We start from the raw sequence: 21773 nt of genomic DNA, 5'->3' as shown, positions 1-21773 counted from the left end.
ATGTACGACCTGAATTATTCTAGGCAATGGAACGTGGCTGTCTCACTGTGACGTCATACAGCGTATTTCGTAAAAAAAAATACTCATCCAAATTCAAAATCAATGAAAAAGGTATCTTAAAATATCCTATTCTTTCCAAAAATAAAATAAAAACTATAGGTTATTTTTTTTGGTGCATCCTAATTTTGCTTTCAATATTGTGCGTAGCGTAATAGCGTAGATATAGCGTAGGACGTCCACCAACGAAATGGATGGATGACTGGTTAAAGCCGCGGGTTCACGATGGATACAGGCCGCTTCCAACCGAAGCAACCGGAGGTCTATGGGGAGGCCTGTGCCCAACATGTGTACAGCTGATAATGATGATAGTTAGAAACCGGATTATATGCAACTAGCTTTTGCGTGGAATTCGGTTATCGCGCGCTGTTCCCTCGGGAACTGTGCATTTTTCCGGGATAAAATACTTTTTAATACTTTTCACTCTCTGGCCCATAAACTATCTCTATGCCAAAAATCACTTCGATCCGTCGCTCCGTTTCGACGTGAAAGACGGACAAACATATAAACACACGCACTTTTGCATTTATTTATAATATTAACTATGGATATTAGTATGGATGGATTGCATATTTGCAAATGCATTTGCATATTTTAGCCAAAATCTTGTGATGATGCATATTTCGACTATTTTTGCAATATTTCTGGATAGAATAGTTAATGATCTATAGCCAGAAGCAATAAATGCTGAAGTAGCACTTAAATTGAAATACCTTCCCAGTTAGTGGACGTGGTACGGCATTTTTCCACTTTTAGAATTATTTTGAGTGACTGAAGGCACAGTTTTAGTACTGCACATTTGGAACAGCATTTTGTTGTTAAAAGAAAAATATTTATTGTCAGTGTCGATATTTAGTCTTTAACAGTTTTCATGCATATTCGCATACATATTTGAAGCTTTTTATATATTATTATGTTGCTTGTTGTATATAATCCGGTATCTAATGATAATCAACACATTTAACAATATTTAAATACGTAATATACCTACATCCTAAACTGAAAGCATACATACATAAAATCACGCCTCTTTCCCAACGGGGTAGGCAGAGACTACATCCTTCCACTTGCTACGATTCTGGCATACAACTCTCGCTTCCTCTACATTCATCAATCTTTTCATGCATGCACGTCGGTTTAGAGTACTCCTGACCCGACCTTTCTTCAGAACGTCCCCGATTTGATCATGGTGCGTTCGTCTAGGCCTTCCTCTCCCAACGTTCCCATTCACGCTCGTCTTATAGAACTGAAAGCAGGTACATAAAAAAAACTTAAACAAATTATGCAACCGAGTCCCCTAAGCAAGATTCCGGACGGTAGCGTTTCCTCTCTGAATTGCTAAGTTTATTCTTTGTCCAAGGAAGCTGCCAGCTCTTCGGTCCTTTGTAACGTCTTCAATTGCTTTATTCGATAAGGGTTCGATACCGAACCGGACAAGGTCTATTCGATGCCTAGAACCCTGCATATTTATTTTTACTCAAAATCGGGTAACACTTACGTAGGTTGGATGACATACCTTATCTAAGAAATAATTCAAAGTTCCACCAATATAAAGTTTATTTTGAACATTAATAACATTTTTATTCTTTTCTTTTCAGGATATGAAGAAATACACACAATATCCCAACTCTCACCAAAATCGGTAGGAGCCGACCAACCTTTGGACGTCATCCTGCAAACAACACCAACAGAAAACCTAGCGTTTAGAATAGAACCTAGCATTAAATACGATGACTTAGACGACATACCACCAGAAGACATAATCACTGATGAAGAAACAGAAAAGCATGTGATCGTAGCCAGATCAGCAGTTCCGACTGATCGTGAATCAAGGTCAATAAATTATGATGATATACCATCATCAAACAATGAAATAGACAACGAACTAGAATTACACAACAAAAGGAAATATTATGAAATACATCCAACGAAGACATCAAGTCATAGTCAAGATAATGAAATAGTGATGTCTTCTGGTGACAAATTTGAATTCAATTTTCCGGGGGAAGCCAGGAGGGCTCCAAAGGCCAGAGCACTGCCTTTGGGGCCCAGAATTCGGCCTACTGCAGTGCAGCCGATGTATGCTACCCTAAACCCTAACGAACCCAGGCAGAATACTGAAATACAAAATATAATAACTGGTATAGTAAAGCTGTTAAACGGGAATGTTAACGTACAAGCTAACACACAGCTTCTAAGGCCAGGAAGACCTATGAATTCTAGAATAAACAATAGAGGACCGCCTAGAATATCTGATGTTGCACCCATAGATTTTGAAAAGCCTATCACACCACCAACACATGCGTACCATCCTACCAAAACTCCGCCCCCTTACCCCTTCGATCGACCGCATCATGGTGTCAATTTGCCTGAACAAATTGTACCACCACTGAACTATAGGCCTGGTCTGACCAGACCTATACCCCCATGGCAAAGACCCAGACCCAGGCCGCCTTATAAACGACCTAACCCTGGTCTACCTATATACAGACCTACACTACAACCTATGCCTGTAGATATACCAAATTTTGATGATGAAGATTTAAAAGAAGACGCTGAAAATGACACAAATCATGATAATCATTTAGTTCACGATGATAAAGAAGTACCTCTTACAAATCTGCCTGTAGCTAATACTACCGAGGAAAATGAAAGAGAAGATAATAAACTTACTACAGCTCCTGATACTACTAGTAGTACTAGTAGCAGTACCACCACTACTACTACAACGACAACAGAAAGAACAACAACTTCAACGACCTCTGAAAAACCAGAAACGACAACAGAAACTCCAACTACCACTGAGAAACCTACAACAGAAAAAGCTAAAACTACAACAGAAAAACAAAACACAACAGAGCAGCCACAGACAACAGAAAAACCAAAAACAACTACAGAAAGGATTAAAATAACTACAGAGAAGATTAAAACTACTACAGAGAAAGCTAAAGTTGAGAAAAAGACTGAAAAGGATAAGAAAAAGGAGCCTTTGGATAATAAAAAAGATAAATTTAAAGTTGAAGAGAAACCAACGAATAAAACAAAGTTAGAAACTATTATAGATATGATAGAGTCGTCTATTGAAGAGAACAAAGCTTCCTTGGCAGCATCCATTGCTGCTGCGACTCCAACAGACGGGTTAATGTCTCATGCCCCGACAGTCAGTGGAATCGAAAATGCGGATAGCGTCATTATAACTTCTTCTAGCAACGCTCAGCCTTTGCCTTGTAAGTAATAGAAAATTAATTAAAATCCTTGGATTTTACGAAATGTAGGTACTGCGTTAGTTTCTGAACATAAATGACTACATAGAAAATATAATATCACTCTTATTACCTGCTGCTTCATCACATTATAAATTGTGGTTCGAGCCATGGAATTCTGATTTTCATTTATTTACGTTGTATTATAGACAACATCCGAGCAAAATTTCATCTCTAGACATTGCGGTGGACATTAGAATTTTAAATTGCATACCTATATCCCGTTCCCGTAGGAATATTGAAACAAAAATTGCGCTCCCGAAATACTTATCCAAATTCGTCCAGCTGTTTTGTACACAAAGATACAAATAAAATTCTCACATTTACAGTACAATTAGGATAAAAACCAATCAATCAACTCATCTTTCAAGAAAAGCTACCTAAAAGGACGGCAACTTTTGACTCTTCTGGTGTTGCAGGTGTCCATGGGCGACGGTAATCGCTTGCCATCAGGCGATTCATTTGCTCGTTTACCCCTATTCCATAAAAAAAAATTGGAAGGAAAAATAAGCAGCAAAGAAGAAATTACACAAAAATATTAATTACATTTAATAAAAAATTAAATAACTAAATTAAAAGTTGAATAAAAACTTTTAAAACTAAATTATATAAATATAGAAATGGCCCTCATGGCATTATGCCCAAAAGGCTAGCAACGTTTCCTCATTGGATAGCTATGCTAGAAATATAGCTGCCAGCCCTTTGGTCTCCATTTGTGTCAATCAATTGGAAAATTTTACATCAAAAATACCCCCTACTTTTTCCAGCCTCACCCTACCGCCCCTACCGCCGTCCCGGCATAGTCCTCGACGACACGGACTTCAAACCGACCGGCAGCCGGTTTCGGCCAGACGCGCCGGTCGTCACCGCGCCGGCTTACGGCGAAATATTTGACGTCACCCTCTCAGCCATACAGGGGCCCGGTGAAAAGGGGGCCACAGGTAAGCTTATTTAAATAGTCAGTTTAGCTTTAGAATAGTTTGTTTAATTTAGTTTAACGCTATATCCTAAGTTAGTTTTAGCTTAGCCACTTTGGTGGTACAGCGAAATATTTGACGTCACTCTCTCAGCCATACAGGGGCTGGGGAGAAGGGGGCTACAGGTAAGTTAATTCAAATAGTCAGTTGTAACATGTAGTTCGTAATATTTTCCACTGCTGGGCAAAGGCTTCCTCTTTTCTCCGCCACTCATCCTTATCTTGGCTATCTTCTAATAGTTAGTTTTTTAGTTTAACACTCTACTATAGCTTAAGTTAGTTTTAGCCATTATAGCGAAAGTTAGTTTAAGATGCCTACTTTTATTCGAATATTAAGTCTCGACGACACGTCGGTAAGGAAAGTCAGTTTAAGATGAACTTCTTCTTTTTCAGTTCGCATAGAGAACGTAAACCCAATTTACGGTCATGGGGACCGAGACGACATAATAGTAACGGCGTCTGGCGAGCAAGGTTTCGTGTCTATCGACGGCAAGCGGACATATCTAAACCTGTTCGACACTTCCAGCAGCGCTGAAGTAAAGCCGACGAGAGTGCAGAGTCTACCGCATCACTCAGGTGGGTTTACAAGTGTATACTGTGTTATTGTCACTTTCTTCCACGCTGGTTAGAAAGACCGGCTGTACACGTCAGAGGTGTTTATATCTCTTTGCCTCAATCTTAGTCTCACCCTACACTTACCTCACTCTTTCTTCGCTGATTTCCTTTTGCCACCCTGTCGTCCTACTCTCAATCTCCCTCTGCTTCTCTCATATGGTTGCATGTCCGTTTTCCTCTGTCATCCCCTCGCATTTCTCGCTTTCATGCTCCCCTTTCCTTCACCCCCGCTTTCTCTCTTCCCCGCTCTTTCTCTGCCCTGCTTTCATGTTACGCGTTTCCTACTCTTTCTTCCCTGATTTCCCTCTATGACTCGTGACTCTTTCCCTTTGTCATCATCTCTACTGAATCTACCTCTGAGGCATCTTTCTTCCTTACTCTCCCTCTTTGACCTTTGTTCTCTCTCTCCTTCTCGCCCGATCTGTCTCACCTGCGTTCACTCTCTCAATTTTGCAATTTCTCTCTCCCTTCCGTACCTTCTTTGTATCGTCTCTTTTTCCTTCCTCTCTTGTCTCTTAATCTCCAATTTCTCTCTTCCCCTGTCTCAGTTTCCTCATATCTCGTTATCTGCTATACTATGCGGCGTCCCTCCCCATTTTGACTCTTAATTTACATCTGCCGTTCTAATTCTGTCTTGTAATTGTAATAAGTTTTATCGTCCCCAGCGCCCCCAGAGCTACCGGAGAGCCCAGCAGTGGGCACCGGCGTGGCTGTGCCTGCCGACGACGTCCCACTCCCGATGCCGCCGCGACGACCGACCCAGCATCGCCCGCCGCCGTACAGGCGACCACAGCCCACTGTTAGGTTAGTTCTAATTTTTTTTATTTCCTTTAACAAGACATTATGTCAAGTCATTATTATAATTAACGTTTCCGGGGCCTCCCTTTAGACTGGCCTAGGCTATGGCACTGGCCTATGTTAGGACGTCCCGCTCTTCCTCTGTTTAGGTGATAGGTATACATACAGGCGCCGTCCGAAGGGGAGGGACACAGGGGACATGACCCCCCCAAAATCGTACACGTCAAATTTAAAAATCATCTACAAATTAGTAAAAAAAAGCAATTGCAAAGCCGCGATGCATTATTGACCTCCTTCAAAATTTCAGGCTGCGAGCGCGCCTGTAGGTATATTTGTACGAATCTAAATGTGTGTGTCTGTGTGTGTGTATACATGGATTTTTCAGTTAAAATAAGTTATACCGGCAATCTTCATCCGCGCAGACGAGTGTTGACAAATGCCGAATAAAACCGAATGTGTGCTTGTGTGTTTCGGCGTGGAGAGTAAGACAGCCGATGAAATTACTGGCACTTGAGGTATCCCATCTTAGGCCTCTAGGGTGGCAACGCATCTGCAATCCCCCTGGTGTTGCAGGTGTCTATGGGCGGTGGTAATCTCTTACCATCAGGAGACCAACTTGCTCGTTTGCCATCCAGTCGAATAAAAAAAAATGTATGCACCAATGCAATAAAGACCTTACTATGCTAGGCGCAAGATAATACGTAATGAATGACTCGTAAACAAGTGACTGACGCGTTGATATATTAACGAACAAAATGGCGGTCACCGCTGGCGCGTAAACGTTTGACAAGTGGCTGCTCAGGATTTTACCCGCGCAAACTGCTTATTATAAATAGGTGACGATTAGAGCAATCAATTACCTTTTAGCTACCTTTTACTGACCCTCTTGTTCGGTTGCGAGGAGGATGCCTGTGCCACACAGTGGAGACGTTATATAGGCTGGGATGATGATGATGAAACTGCCTATGGTTTGTACTCGTAAATAGCGTGGTTACTATTGATCACACAATATCAATTACCTATTTAAGAGTATTTTTTCACATTGAATTTTATGCATTTTCAGAATCGATACTTGTATTGTCGGCGACGATTCTACGTGTGATCAAGCGCAGAACGAGAAATGCAGGACTGAAGCAGGTAATTAAAATATTGACTAATGAATTTATATTGCATAATAAGTAAATAAAATTATAAACAAAATTAAACTTCGCAAACTTTTATTTAAACAATTTTGACTCTTAAACTCACTATTTGTCGGACCCTAACTTATTGACTAACTTACGTTGACTGGTAGAGATCCCTTAAATGGATAAGTCCGCCTTTATACAAGTATCTCAAAGTTTGTCAATTGTATTTTGTTTCTTTTCTTTTGTACAATAAAGAGTTTACATACATATATAAACTAAGCTAAGCTAAATAAAACTAAGCTAAAATAACCCTTGGAGTGACGGCGCCATATTTAAAATTTACTGTCAAGTGGCGCGGCCATTTTGAAAAAATCTCCCTTGAGTGGCAATGACACCTACGAATTAATTTTATAAAAAATCGATTGTTGCTCACATTAATCGTTTTGCCGCGGCACTATGTAGTGTCAGAGCTGGCGGAACATAGCTCATTAATGTTAATCTCATAATAATTATTGAAATAAGATACGTGTGTCACTCATTATCCCTAGTAAGTAAGACACTCATCATTATACTTACTCGTCAATGGTTTACGGTTGGCTTTCCGTTCGTGCTAACTTTAATCAGGAACCACGGATTGGTTCGAAACATGTCGGACACAGCTCAACTATAAAAACGTCGGTGTCACGTGATCTTATTTTTATAATTAGGTACCGTAAACTGCTACAACTTTGCCCTCTGGCCCCAACATTGCCTGATTCGATTTAGAGTCGATAACTTAGCACCCTTTAGGTTTTAAAACTTTTATCCCCCCGTAATAATAATTCCAGTGTTGATAAAAGTTTAAAACCTATAAGAGTGCTAAGTTATCGACTCTAAATCAACTCGGGCAATGTTGGGGCCAGAGGGCAAAGTTGAAGCAGTTTACGGTACGCTACCATGCACGTTAGCTTTAATACAATTTAGTACCACTGCTGATAAGGTTTTGGTAATATTTTTTTGAATTTGCCCCATGCTTTGCCCCAGGCATATCCAGTTGCCAGTGCCGTCCGGGCTACGCGCGCCGCGTGCACCGCGACCCGTGCCGGCGCGTGGTCGCGCTCATCCTCAATCTGAGGGTCGACCGGCTTTATAAACGGAAGGTGAGTAAATCTAATTCTTACTTCTGTCTATTGTAAACGTTGCTTGGAGCGCTCTGCAGGGCTACTACGAAACTCGAACTCGAAGTTTGTATCGTACCGTTCCTCTCGCTCTGGTATTAAATAGTATAAGTGTCAGAGGGACAGCACGACACGAACTTCGAGTTTCGTAGTAGCCCTGCTGAAACGATAAGGCTGCCTATTGCTTACCTGGAAAAAACTCCATATACCTGTTTTCTGTACTGCTTACTATGAGTTGGTGTTCCATAATAGTTATTTGTGTCACAAGGGAGCAAAATGGTGTATTTACGGCGAGGGCGTACATTGAATCCAGAATGTAGCGAAGGATTCTACAATAGAATAGAAAATAGAGGGATTCAAGTGTTAACGCCCAAGATGAAAATAATTTTGCTCCCGAGTGGCTCATACAACTTTTCACACCGAGCATTAAGGAACTTGAAAAAAAAACAAATTCTAAATATTATTAAAGAACAACCAGCATTGAAAATGGCGTGGCTTTACAATTATCAACTTCAAAAATGGCATTTGCAATAAAATACTTAGAAAAGCCTTGAACAGAAAAGTTGCACTTTGCTCCCTCTCGTCAGGGAGGAAAAGTTACTTTTCTGAAGGAGAGGTGTGAAAAAAGTATTGTGATTGTATTGTATTGTACTCGTATGTTACATTGCACCGTGTTATAATCTAAATGTATTTTAGTGACTATTTTTAATTTGCTTTGTTTTTCTTGTGTTAATAGTTAAAAAGTGAATAGTAATTACATTTTTGTTTACACGCATTCTTATTGCCAATGATGATTTTTCCGGAAGCGCCGGTAGTATAAAAAGTGACACGTAAAAGAGCTATTTGCCATCTATTTACATAAAAAAAAAACAATTTTGTTTTTGTATGCTTTTCAGATCGCTTGGGACGCCAAGTTAGCTGATAAAGAGTCTGAACCCTACCAACAACTTAGCTATGAAGCAATAAGAGCTGTAAGTATAAAACTGACGTCTAAAATATACAGTCTAAACTGAATAGTGTGCCGTAGTGGAAACTCTTCATAATCAATTTCACTTTGATTTCTTTGGCAAATGTATGGGATGTCAACATGAAGTCAGCAGCACAAACGTTCTACCCTGTTACGTGATTCTTCATCATCATCATCCCAGCCTATATACGTCCCACTGCTGGGCACAGGCCTCCTCTCAGAACAAGAGGGCTTGGGCCATAGTTCCCACTCAGGCCAGTGCGAATGGGAACTTCACACGCACCATTGAATTGCTTCGCAGGTTTGTGCAGGTTTCCTCACGATGTTTTCTTCACCGTAGCTCGTGGTAAATTTCAAATGTAATTCCGCACATGAATTTCGAAAAATTCAGAGGTGCGAGCCGGGGTTTGAACCCACGACCTCTGCTTCAGAGGCGATAGGTCAAAACCATTAGGCCACCACGGCGATACGTGATTCTTGCTACAACATAACTTGGGGATCTTCAAAAAATGAGCCTACTCATTTCCTCAAAGGGCCGGTAACGCATTATGTTATGGATGTCAGTGAGCGGCGGTTGATTTCTATTAGGTCAATGCAAATGTTTTAATTGTTTTATTCATTTAAATATCGTGGGCGAAAATTACACAAATTTACAATGTCGATTTATCATGCATTTATGATATAAAATATGTGAACTCAAGGTTAAGAAAACAAAATTTCTCAATAAATAAATAAAAAAAAATAAAAAAAATAATAATTTAAAATCTTAAAATTGCGTGGTCTAATTTGGCACAACTTTTTTTTATAGGCATATGTAAGTAATCTGAAATAGGAAATAAATATTTCATAAACTGTAATATTTTTTTCACACCATTTTTACATACTGTCCATATAACAGTTTGCACTGGACGAAAATGACACAAATTTGGTTTACATACTCCACAGGCTTCCTAGATATGATGCCATAATTTTTTTTAACTTTAAATTTATTTTGCGAGATTTATTCAAATAAAAAAAAACAACCACAAATCTTCAAATTGCTGAAAATGCAGCAACAAAAATGACACAAAACGCTACAATAAGCTTAATAGGTACGACTGTACCCACATGCAAAAAATAAGAAACTTTAGAATTCTTGAAACTTAATACCTCAAAATAACGTAGCCCTACCGGCCTACAGGGCGACTTTTTCAATTTCTTCATAAACATACTTCGCCTTTGTACATATATTTCATTGTTTGTCATCTCTGTTTGTTTACTTATTTTGTACAATAAAGAGTTTACATACATACATGCATACTTATGTCACACAGACCCAACTATCATAAAAACGATACAAAATACGAATGAGTTTCAAACTGCGAATTCATTATCAAAACAATAACTGTTATTTAAACCCCAAATTTGATACTAGCACAATAATTTTTGCCCCAATCAAAATTTGCCCCATTCAATTTTTTTTTATATTTCCCCAGATCGATTCGGCTTTCTCGATGACTCCGTTCTCTGACGACTTTGTGAGTGGTTCCGTCAACTCCGTGCATCGCGAGCTCGGCAATCAAGGGATTTATGTCAACTACACCATATTGGTAAGTTTGATTGATTAAAGCTTCACTTTATGGAGGATGGAGGTCCATATTAATCTTTTTTTTTAATTCTACTTGATGGCAAACGAGCAAGTGGGTCGCCTGATGGTAAGAGTTCACCACCGCCCATAAATCTGCAACACCCGGGTATTGCAGATGCGTTGCCTGAGCCTGAGATGTGATACCTCAAGTGCCAGAAATTTCACCGGCTGTCTTACTCTCCACGCCGAAACACAACAGTGCAAGCACTGCTGCTTCACGGCAGGATTAGCGAGCAAGATGGTGGTAGCAATCCGGGCGGACCTTGCACAAGGTCCTACCACCTGCAAATCTAATCTAATCTGCATAATCTATTCATTTACCTTGCTTCTCTAATATTATTTGAGCTCTCGTCTCGTGAGACTTGATACGGTATTTGACAACTCCTAATTTTGCCATATCTTAATATTATTATGAAAATATAGATAAACAGATAGTGTTTAGCGAAATGAAAATTTAAAATGGGTGAAAATTGATTTATAGTGATTTTTTGAAAAGTCTATGTACTTGTCTCTTTCTCAAACGCTTTTCTCTATGCAGCAAGTATGGCGGTACTGGCGTCACTTGCCCGTATGTCTTTCTCTTTCTAATCTTGAATTTCAAACCTTTATAACTTTGTTATTTGTAAAGGTAGCTTATAAATTGTTTCTCTATTCGATAACAGGTATTGTGTAAGTAGTTTTAATTTATAAAACACATACAAAATAGTCAAATACTGTATTAAACGGTTTAACTCACGATTATAAGTCCGGAACGTTCCAATTTGTTTCGATCTTTACGGAAATACAGATAAAGTACAGTCACCAGCACCAATATCTGACACAAAGCGTGCATAAATATCTCATACGACTCTATTTCTATGGCCGGTAAGGTAAGGTAAGAATGCAGGTGACTGTACTATATTTATTATATAAACGAATAATGCATACATCATATGTACGAGTACAAACATTTTTTCACTTCTCATGCTCGTAAAGTCGGTGTTTATGCTGGATCTAGGCGACATAAAATGACTTTTTATGCACTAGTGCATAAAATAAAATCTTCGTCTAAGACCAAGGTAATTAGGTGTCAACAGCCACAAACAAAGAAGTTTCTTTATATTTATTTAATACATTTTTTATTTATATAAAACTAAAAATCAATCAAATCTATCAAAATAAATCACTAAAACTAAAAAAAATATAATTATATAGTAATGCATGAAAAATAAAATTTACGTAGTGAGTGAACAATTGTTTTCACTGTTGCTTTTTCATTTCCTCGCCATCGAAGTGAAAAGCAGAGTGTAAAACTCGAGCATTAAATCCATTTTCCCCTCGACGTGTCTATCCACCCTCGCCGTACCGGCTCGGGTGGCTATATGAACGTCTCGGGTAAAATGGCTCGTTTTATGCTCTTCTTGTACAATCTACTATTTTTATGAAATCAAAAGATTTGTATGAGTAATTATTGTTTAATGTAAATTGGTCGATTTCGGATAAGATAATATTGTTATACCGTCCTCTCACTCTTCTATTAGAGTGAACAGGACGGCACGACACGAAGTTTGGAGCACAAAAACTTGTCTTCCAGATGCAAGAAACCCCAGAAACCATCCGGCCAGCAGTGGCCGGTGACATCCAGAGGCACATCCTAGGAGTCCTGGACCGCCGCTCCAACAACGTTGGTTCTTCTGAACTCTGGGTCGACAGCCCCGCTGGCAGCGTCGCGCCTTTGAAAGGTTCAAAGCACAGATATAGATTACACTAGATAACGCAAACACCTCAATCTGTATGAAAACCAACCGTGTCACTTTTTTATATCTACTGTGACGTCTCAAGAGCGAATTAGCGATGTGAATTCCCCGATGTCCGCGCAAAATCAATTCAAATGCGCCGCCCGCCCGTGCCGTGGGGCTCGAGTCATGATTAGTCAGTTAGTGGTCAGTCGAGTACGATCCTCTGCTTGAGGAGCCCGTAGATCTTACCACTAGAATGCCACGTTAGTTTTGTAACCCCATACATCAACGTATTATTATTATTATTATTTTGTATTTTCTTTTATTTAATTGTATACTTACTGTAGTTTTCAAGTATTTTATTTGTAATTATTTTATGTTGAAAAAATGACTTTCTGCCAAGTTTCTTCCAGCGCATTCTTCTTGGCAATGATGGTCTTTCCGAAAGCGCTGGTATTAAAAAATGACGTGTAAAAGTGCCCATTGCGGCCTATTTACTGAATAAATGATTTAGATTTAGATTTTTTGATTTTTTGACGTCAGTCCTTTTTTTTCAGATGTGGACGAGTGTGCTTCACCGGAATACAACGATTGCCACAAGCTAGCGTACTGCATGAACACTTGGGGAGGTTTCAGGTATTTGATATACATACGTTAACATCGAAGTTTTATTTTTCACTGCCTCAAGGGGTAGTATCTGTTAAGATTGCTTGACCTATACCTCATCGTCATTATCATATCAGCCGTAAGACGCCCACTGTTGGACATATAGGCCTCCCTTCACCTCGTGCGGTCCAGTGTGCAATAGAATGTACACAATAAGTTCAAGGGAATTAGGAATCTAAGGCAATGTAACAAAGTAAAAATTCTTTTTCACATCTCATGCTCGTAAAGTTCGTGTTTATGCTGGATCTAGGCGACATAAAATGACTTTCTATGCACTAGTGCATAAAATAAAATCTTCGTCTAAGACCAAGGTAGTCAGGTGTCAACAGCCACAAACAAAGAAGTTTAATTATATATTTTTTTATAATTTTTAATTTATATAAAATTAAAAATCAATCAAAATGAAACAATAAATCTAAGAAATTATAATTATATGGTAATGCATGTAAAATAAAATGTACATAGTAAGCGGACAATTGTTTCCACTCTTGCTATTTCGTTTCCTCGCCATCGAAGTGAAAAGCAGTGTAAAACTCGAGCATTAAATCAATTTCCCCCTGGACGTGTCTATCCACCCTCGCCATACCGGCTCGGGTGGATATATGAACGTCTTGGGTAAAATGGCTCGTTTTATGCTCTTGTTCTACAATCTACTATTGTTTTTCTCTTGTTTTACGGCATGCCAGTTTGACGGCAGTTTGACTTTACTCTTGAAACATTAGATTCTAATTGCTTTGTCACTTTTTTTTTAAATATTTATATGGTGAGCTTCAGGAGGCTATGAGAAAGGTCACGTATTCCTGATACAACCTAACCTAACCAATTTTGTAATTCCAAAGTTCAATATCTGCAAAACATCTAAACTGATTTTAATGAAGGAAACTCGTTTTCACTTAGAAAAACTCCATCGAAATCGTTCCATTCATGTAAGAGCTGCGATGTCACATACGACTGACGGATAGACATTGGCATCAAATTTATAGCACCCCTCTCTTCGCAGTGGGGGTTAAAATTGGCATTGACAGACGGACGGACGAACGACACAATGATCCTATAGTATAGGTAGTGCCGCCAGAGTTGAGATCACGCACACAAGAACATGTCATGTAATGACAGCGATGATTTTGACAATAAGTCATTCATTTCATTCATTCTCCTTTTATGCAAGTTTTTTTTGTAGCTGTGTGTATTCGCTTCAACTCTCATGGCACTACAAGGATACTGTTTTTGCGTACTGACGTACAGAAAACTTTTGTATGATACAGATGTGAGTGCCCAGACTCAACATTGGACGCAAACACGTCTCCCCTTTTGGCGGGACGGGAGTGTCGCGCCTGTTCTAACAGCCACTGCAACGACCGCGGGACTTGCAGTTACAGTAACAAGAAACCACATTGCAGGTATTTTTTCACACCTCTCCTTCAGAAAAGTAGTTTTTCCTCCCTGACGAGAGGCAGCAAAGTGCAACTTTTCCGTTCAAGGCTTTTCTAAGTGTTTTATTGCAAATGCAATTTTTTGAATTTGATAATTGTAAAACCACACCATTTTATATTTTATTTCGTTTTTTTTTAAGTTTCTTAATGCTCGGTGTGAAAAGTTGTATGAGCCACTCGGGAGCAAAATTATTTTCATCTTGGGCGTTAACAGTTGAGTCCCTCTTTACGCTCAGGATTCTACTTTGGAATCCCTCGCTACGCTCAGGATGCTATTTTTTTTTTTCAATTTATTTAATAAAAAATGCAAATACATTGTACCTTAAATTAAATGTTCGCCAAACTGTGAGACAGTTTGTAGAATCCTTAGCTACATTCTGGATTCAATATACCGCTCTCGCCGTAAAAACGCCATTTTGCTCCCTTGTGACACAAATAACTATTACATTATTGCTCAATGGAATAATTGGGTAGTTTTCAAGGTAAAAAGAAACAATTTGGTCGTTAAAAAATATTGGATACATATTAATCAACATTTTATAATATATATTTTATAATAGGTCAGGAACGGTGCTACTTGTTTCGATCTTTTCGAAAGAACTTTTTCAGAGACGAGAGCGTTAAGGACAGTGGCGCCATCTTCCTGAACGCACTCACTTATGAAAAAGATCTTGCGAAAATATCGAAACTAGTTCCACTGTTGCTGAATTATAATCGTCAGATTTAGTAATTTAATCAAATATGTCTCACGACCATAATTATTATTAGTTTATATAATATTAGTATTATTGACACTAGCATGTTGAATCTCACCAAAAATCCACCATCCATTATGGTAGACATAATGGCCACAGTACATTTTTACCCCTGCCCCACGTAACAGTATTGCCCCATGTTTTTAACTTTGCCCCGTGACAGCTGCATGTCGGGTTACTACGGGTCGACGTGCGAGGTCGACGGGGAAGTGGTGGGGGTCGCTGTGGGCGCGTCGCTCGCCGCTGCGCTGGTCATCGCGCTCACTTTAGCAGCACTCCTGAGTTGGAGGTAAATATCATCATCATCCTAGCTTATATGCGTCCCACGCGGGCCCAGTGCGGATTAAGAACTTCACAACCATTGAATGACTTCGCAGGTTTGAGCAGGTATCCTTACTATGTTTTCCTTTGCCGTAAAGCTCGTGGTAAATTTTAAATGTAATTTCGAACATGCATTTCGAATAACTCAGAGGTGCGAGGTGCGAGCCAGGGTTTGAACTTTGGAACCCATGATCCTCTGATTGAGAGGGCATAGGCCACCACGGCTTTTAATATTATCATCATATTTATCACCATATTCAGTGTAATATATCATATAGACGTGTAAGCTCAGTCACTCGGAGGAGTATGGAGAGGTTTCTCTGCGAGATGGAATCAGATATGATGTTATCCGCAGTAGAACCAAGGCTACCGACATAGCTCGAAGAATCGCGAAACTGAAGTGGCAGTGGGCGGGGCACATTGCTCGCAGGACTGATGGCCGATGGGGTCAGAAGGTTCTCGAATGGCGTCCGCGGACCGGGAGACGAGCTGTCGGTAGGCCTCCAACAAGATGGAGCGACGACCTGGTTAAGGTCGCGGGATCGCGGTGGATGCGGAAAGCACAAGACAGAAAGGTCTGAGTGGTGAGCCTTGGGGGAGGCTTATGTCCAGCACTGGACGTCTTTTGCCTGACATGATGATGTTATGTAGAGGTGAACAGACGGGCTGAAACAGCGGCTTTTTGGCTGCATAGGTACGGTTTGAAGAAAAGATTAAAATAAAAACCGACTGTTTAGAAAAAAAACTTTAAATGGTAATACTTATCAAGTCTAATCTAGAACTCTATTAAGTAAAATTTAAGTTTTACAGTTTGGACACATTCAAAATCGTGACCGGTTTATAATTTCCAGTTATAGAACCATAGGCATATTATATTGGGTCAATTTCAGGGTAGGCAGCGTCTTGTGGCATACTAGCAGCTACCTACCCTGAAATTGACCCAATGGACGCCAATGGACTTAGAGCTCAAGTAGCTTATTTTGGTTATTTGAAACCCCTTGATTTTTATTACCTGTTATAGTGGCGTTTACTAATTTTAATTCCTCAATTGACAGCCGCAAATGGTCGCGAGAACAAAAAGCTGCTGGCATGGGGTCTCCAGTCTTCAACTACATGACAGCCAATACCATCAAAACGCCTCCCGTGGGAGCACCACCGTATCAGGTATTTTATGAAGATCACTTTATTTTGTAATCTAATTTTATCATCTACTTACCTACGTCCCGTTGCTTGGTACAGTCCTCTCAAAATAAAGGGGATTGTAGCTCCTATGCAGGCCCATTGCGGATTGGGAGCTTTGCATGCACAATAAGCTAGAATCCCAAAAAAAAATCAGCAGACAGTAGTAGAATTTTTAATTAGACGCCACCTATTCCCGAATTTGACCTCTCCCTTTGAACCTTCAGAGCAACACAACCTTACACCAGATGTTAGATAAACGTAGCTATCATAAGGTTGCGGGTGAGCAAATAAATTATTTTAGTTCAGGACTATTATAATGTCTAACCTCACGATACTAACTCCATCTAGCGATATTTTGCCTGTCAAGCAACCCTCATTGCTTCGCTAGGTGTGTGTAGAGTATTCCCATGGTTTTTCACGGTGTTTTGTCTCCCATTGGTGGTCAAAGGACTCCTATTGAAATGACGAAGGGAAAGGGGAATATTTTCGAAATGCTATTATTGTTATCGAAAATACAAACTGAGACATGGATGCACAGAAAAACCAGAAAAAGAGACCAGCGCTGGGAATCGAACCCAGGTCCTCAGCAATCCGTGCTGCGTGCTATAACCTCTACACCACCGCTGGACAGGAATTTAGACGCGAATTTTTCCTATGCATACATATCTCAGGCTATTATTGTTTTTCAGGTGACTTTAGAAGAGAGGATGCGCTGGGCGCAAATCGCCGAAGCTATGGCACAATCGAACCATTACGCGGTGAGATATATTTTTATTCAACGTTTTACCCATTTTAAGATTTTATTCAACTTGCCGTTCCTTGTTGTTGTTGGGTCAAATCTAGTAAGTTCACTTCGAGTGGTCAAATTGTCTTGTAACTTTTCATACGTATGCAAGTTGGATGACAAAAATGTACAGTCAACAAAGAGTGACCGATGATGATCTAACCAATTTAGGCCAAGACGACGGTGGCCACTTCGATTTCTTAAAAAGTGTTTTTTTTTAACACAAAATTATTTCTAATAATATGAGTGGGATGTGTTACAGGCGGAACCAAATCAGATGGCGACGCGTCCTTCGTCCGCCATGTTTGGTGGCTACCCCACCTTACCACCTGTACCAATGCCGAGGTAAATAATTCACTATCGAACGACTTCCCCATCTTTGTATGTTTTTTTTTGTTTTCCCCTTAGTTTTTTTTAATACAGTATTTGATCGTTTTATGCCTATTTTCAGATTAAAACACTAATAATGCAAAGCTGATAATAATTAATTATTAATATAAAAATAATAAAATTCATTAATATCTTTGTCGATTTTTATAGTCTTACTCACAGATGACCACGACATTGTTTACAAGAAAGTATGACAAAAAATATACTTAGGCATTTTCCTTTTTTTTTAAGGTTGGGTCTCCACTCCGGCCACCACACAGGCACGATAAACACAATAGCATCAAGAGCTAATACAGCATCTCATCACAATTTATACGGTAAGTTTAGACCCAAATAAAAAAAACTCATGCTACAGCCAAATGAATACTACTATAAAAATATTTCAATAAGTTTACAATTTTGTGAAAGTATTTTTCGATTTACATCTCTACTTTAGCCCCTTCTAAAAATATATTTTTGACTCAGTTAAAAAAAATACCGAACCGTACTTCGATAAAATACTGGATCTCTATATAAAAATATTTTCAGGCTACACAAATCACATGGCAACTGAGTCGACCAGTTCTGAAGCTTCGAGCCACGTCCAGGAGAGAGCTGACCTGCTCGTGCCAAGACCTAAGTCCAGGGCTAGGAGTATGCATGTGAGTACACTAATGTTTTAAGACTCGCCGCCTATGGTACCATAAGTCATCTGCTGTTAGTCAACTCCTGTACATTTAAACAGTGTAATGAAATGAAATGAAATGAAATATATTTATTTGCTGGAATACGTTGCGTAAGGTCTTACAAGTAGATATCATCAGGAACAGTATTCAGTCGATATACAAAATCAACATGCAAATTTAAAATTACAATGATTATGATTTAAAATTCAAAAAATCCTTAACATTATAGAAGCAGTGATCATGTAGCCACTCAGTCAGCCTTCCCTTAAATAATCTACCATGCAACACTTTCAACTCGTCAGGAAGGTTATTATACAGCACGATACACATGTTACAGGCATTCCTCTTATAGATGTCAGAGTGGCAAGGGGGTTGATACAACAGATTTTTGTATTGCGCGCGAAGCTCTCCTCCGAACCATCTGCCACGTGTTTTAAAGTATTTGTATCAATCCTATTCCACTAAAAATTATAAATGCGAATGATTGTATAATGTTGTTAAGATATATTTTCATACATAAGTAATTTTTTGTCTGAATTAATTTATTGCTGTAAAACAAACCTAGCCCACCCTATAAAGTTCTACGTGTTCATTAAAATATTTCAAAAAAATTTAGTATTTCCGCGGGAAAAAATTACAAAAACAAGTACATTATGAGTTTAAAAAATATGCTTTTAGACACGCACCCACCTATGGATGGTGTTCACTTAGGAGTAGATACCATCAGGTTTGCATATTTGCTACCTTATTTAATTAAAAAAAAACTGTTTTTCAGAACCAAACCGGCATATACTATGACGTGGACTACGAAAACGCACCGGAAGCTATATATGGTACTAAAGGTATCCCACTATCAACATACACCGTCAGTCGAGGGCCCCCTTTCTATAGATCATAGTATTTCTAGTATCGTTGGTCACTCTATATCCCTTTGTCCCAAATAGGGGTTACTCCAAAATTCGAATTTCATATCGCTCGATCCCTTTCACTCTCCTATTAAATACTCTTAGTGTGAGCGGGACGGCGCGATACTAAATTCGAATTTGCAAATGTCTTGAATTTGTTCGCAGAGATTTGATAAAACCAGGGTATTTTTGCTTTTAATTTATTATTATTATTAAATAACCTGAGAAGTGTCAAAGCCAAAAGCACCCTACTGTCTTTCATCCCAATCGTGTGCCAAAATTAATGTAAAAAACATTAACAACATCACGCAATTTTTTTATTTTGTCCCGGCGCTTGACAACAACTGCGTGCCTTGTACCATGAAACTCGGTGCGCGCGGTGACAAGCGACGTTCATCATATAGTTAGCGATAAATAAGCGACAGTCGCTATTCCTAGACGGTATCGTAATACTTATCGACTATCTGCGAACAGATTTTAGTACAAGGCCTGGGGCGGATCTATACAAGGTGTCTCAGAATAGATTCAGAATATTTCGTCGAGTGCTTGAGCATATTAAAAAAAAGTGGCCTGTAAAAGGATTTTTCATTCAACACGTAACTTCGGCACGTTACACTTTCAGCATAGGTTATGTACTGAAATATTTGTCGATCTCAACTAAAAATGAGGGCTTTCTCATAGGTGGAATGTCACTAGATGGCGTTACTATCGTAAAGTCCGTATGGCATTTATGTCACGTTTGGAATGAGGGCTATCGTTTTTTTGTCTTTCTAGATGGCGCCACTGTTGCGTGAGATTTTTAAGTGTGGCTTTCATAGACGGGCGTGAAAACAAAGTTTAGATTAAAATCATATTTAATACACCTTAATACCGAACCATAAAAATATTGAGCAACCACAGTGTTGCGTAGTCCCGTTTTGTTCGGAAAAAAGGTAGGACAAAAGTTTCCGAAAGACAAAACTGTCTCAAAACATAGACATTCATTGCCCTGTAACGCATAATTGCCATAATTAATTTCAGGTAATTCAAATTATTCACAAAATTATTCAAATTATAAATAATCCCGCGTAGCTCACCCAGAAACTATAAGATTTGACATTTCGAAGACCTCACGCTACACTAGCGCCTGTAGCGGTGAATTCGTACGCGATAGCCCTCATTGGATTTTAACTGTGTCCATCCAAGCAATATATCACCATCTAACGATATTTTGCTCATACTCATTCTTGATAAGCTTTTGCTCGTGTATTTTTTTTAATTTACCCAAGCACCGGTTAAATATTCCGGAATTATTCTGAGATACCTTGTATGAGGTCCTTGGATATAAAGGTTCTCTATCTCCTATTGAAAACACTTGTCAAAATTGTGAATATAAAAATAGTTGATTTATTCGAGAAGCTCCCAAGTACCAGTCGCTAAAATATGCCCGCCCCCGGCCAAAGGTACATAATTATACATTACCAGTAAATTTCGTGATCACAGGTCCGAAGTTACAAGTCTATTGACAATATTATGTAAGACCATCTATCATCTTGTAGTAGGAATACTAAGATATTTTTGATATTCCACGTAATTAGGGAATTTCGCATTAAAACAAGGGTTTTAAAAGTGGCCTTTTTATAGGCAAGCAGTAGGTAGGTATTTTAATGAAATTTGGAAATTACTTATTAATGAAGTATGTTTAAAAGTCAAGAGTATAATGAATGATGGTAAGGGGAAATATGATAAAAAAAAGCTTGAGTACTTTTTCCCGTTACCCCGGGATGATATTTTTTTTGCTCCATTAAACCATAGTTCTGCTTTCACCCAAAAAATAAATCTTTTCGCAATCGATAATGTTTTGAACGTTTCTATAGTATTTTTTGCTTGTAAAGTATGTTTTCCATACATGTTCGTATGAGAAACCACAGTCAAGAGAGTTACTCAACTGGTTGGGTTGTAAAATTTTCTAAAAGATTTTTTTATCTATTGTGATTTAACATAGATTCGAACGTCAGTCTTAAGAAAATAAACGAGTATTTAAATATTATATAACTTTAAATTAGAACAAGTAAAGAAATGTTAACGAATGTACATAATTATTTAATTTAATATTTAAGTTAGATGTAAGAAACTGTTTTTCCTTTTATAGGCCATCGATACATACAACAGATCTTTTTTTTTACTTTTTCAACGAAATTATTTAGACTGATTAATTTTTAGTTTAAGGAAAAGTATAAAGTGGTTTTTAGTTTGCAAATTTTTAGCCAATAGAGATGTTTTTTGAGTTTTTTTTACTATGGATGTAATAGAACACATGTGCTGGTTTATATGTTGTAAATATTTTGAAAAAACGAATTAATATAGTCATTTTTAAATAAGAAGGTG

The 21773-nt window shown here is 38.6% G+C and overlaps 1 protein-coding gene across 1 annotated transcript; it reads left to right on the top strand.

Annotated features, from left to right (window-relative positions):
• Positions 1 to 1655: 1655 nt before the first annotated feature.
• pwn (calcium-binding EGF-like domain-containing protein pawn) lies at positions 1656 to 21737 on the top strand (the record flags this gene model as incomplete). Its single annotated transcript, XM_074108599.1, is given in 18 exon segments — positions 1656 to 3284; positions 4088 to 4261; positions 4690 to 4872; positions 5577 to 5715; positions 6773 to 6846; positions 7860 to 7975; positions 8890 to 8964; positions 10436 to 10549; positions 12161 to 12308; positions 12863 to 12941; positions 14237 to 14371; positions 15323 to 15448; positions 16536 to 16644; positions 17352 to 17420; positions 17709 to 17791; positions 18068 to 18153; positions 18365 to 18477; positions 19277 to 21737. Coding segments are annotated over 18 exon segments (3575 nt in total), but the record flags the coding sequence as incomplete, so codon positions are not given.
• Between the last annotated feature and the right edge of the window lie 36 nt (positions 21738 to 21773).

Source organism: Choristoneura fumiferana, chromosome 27, assembly GCF_025370935.1.
Source record: "Choristoneura fumiferana chromosome 27, NRCan_CFum_1, whole genome shotgun sequence".
Classification (NCBI taxonomy): domain Eukaryota; kingdom Metazoa; phylum Arthropoda; class Insecta; order Lepidoptera; family Tortricidae; genus Choristoneura; species Choristoneura fumiferana.
Note: the sequence above shows the minus strand (reverse complement) of the source record. Positions and strands in the feature narration are given on the sequence as shown.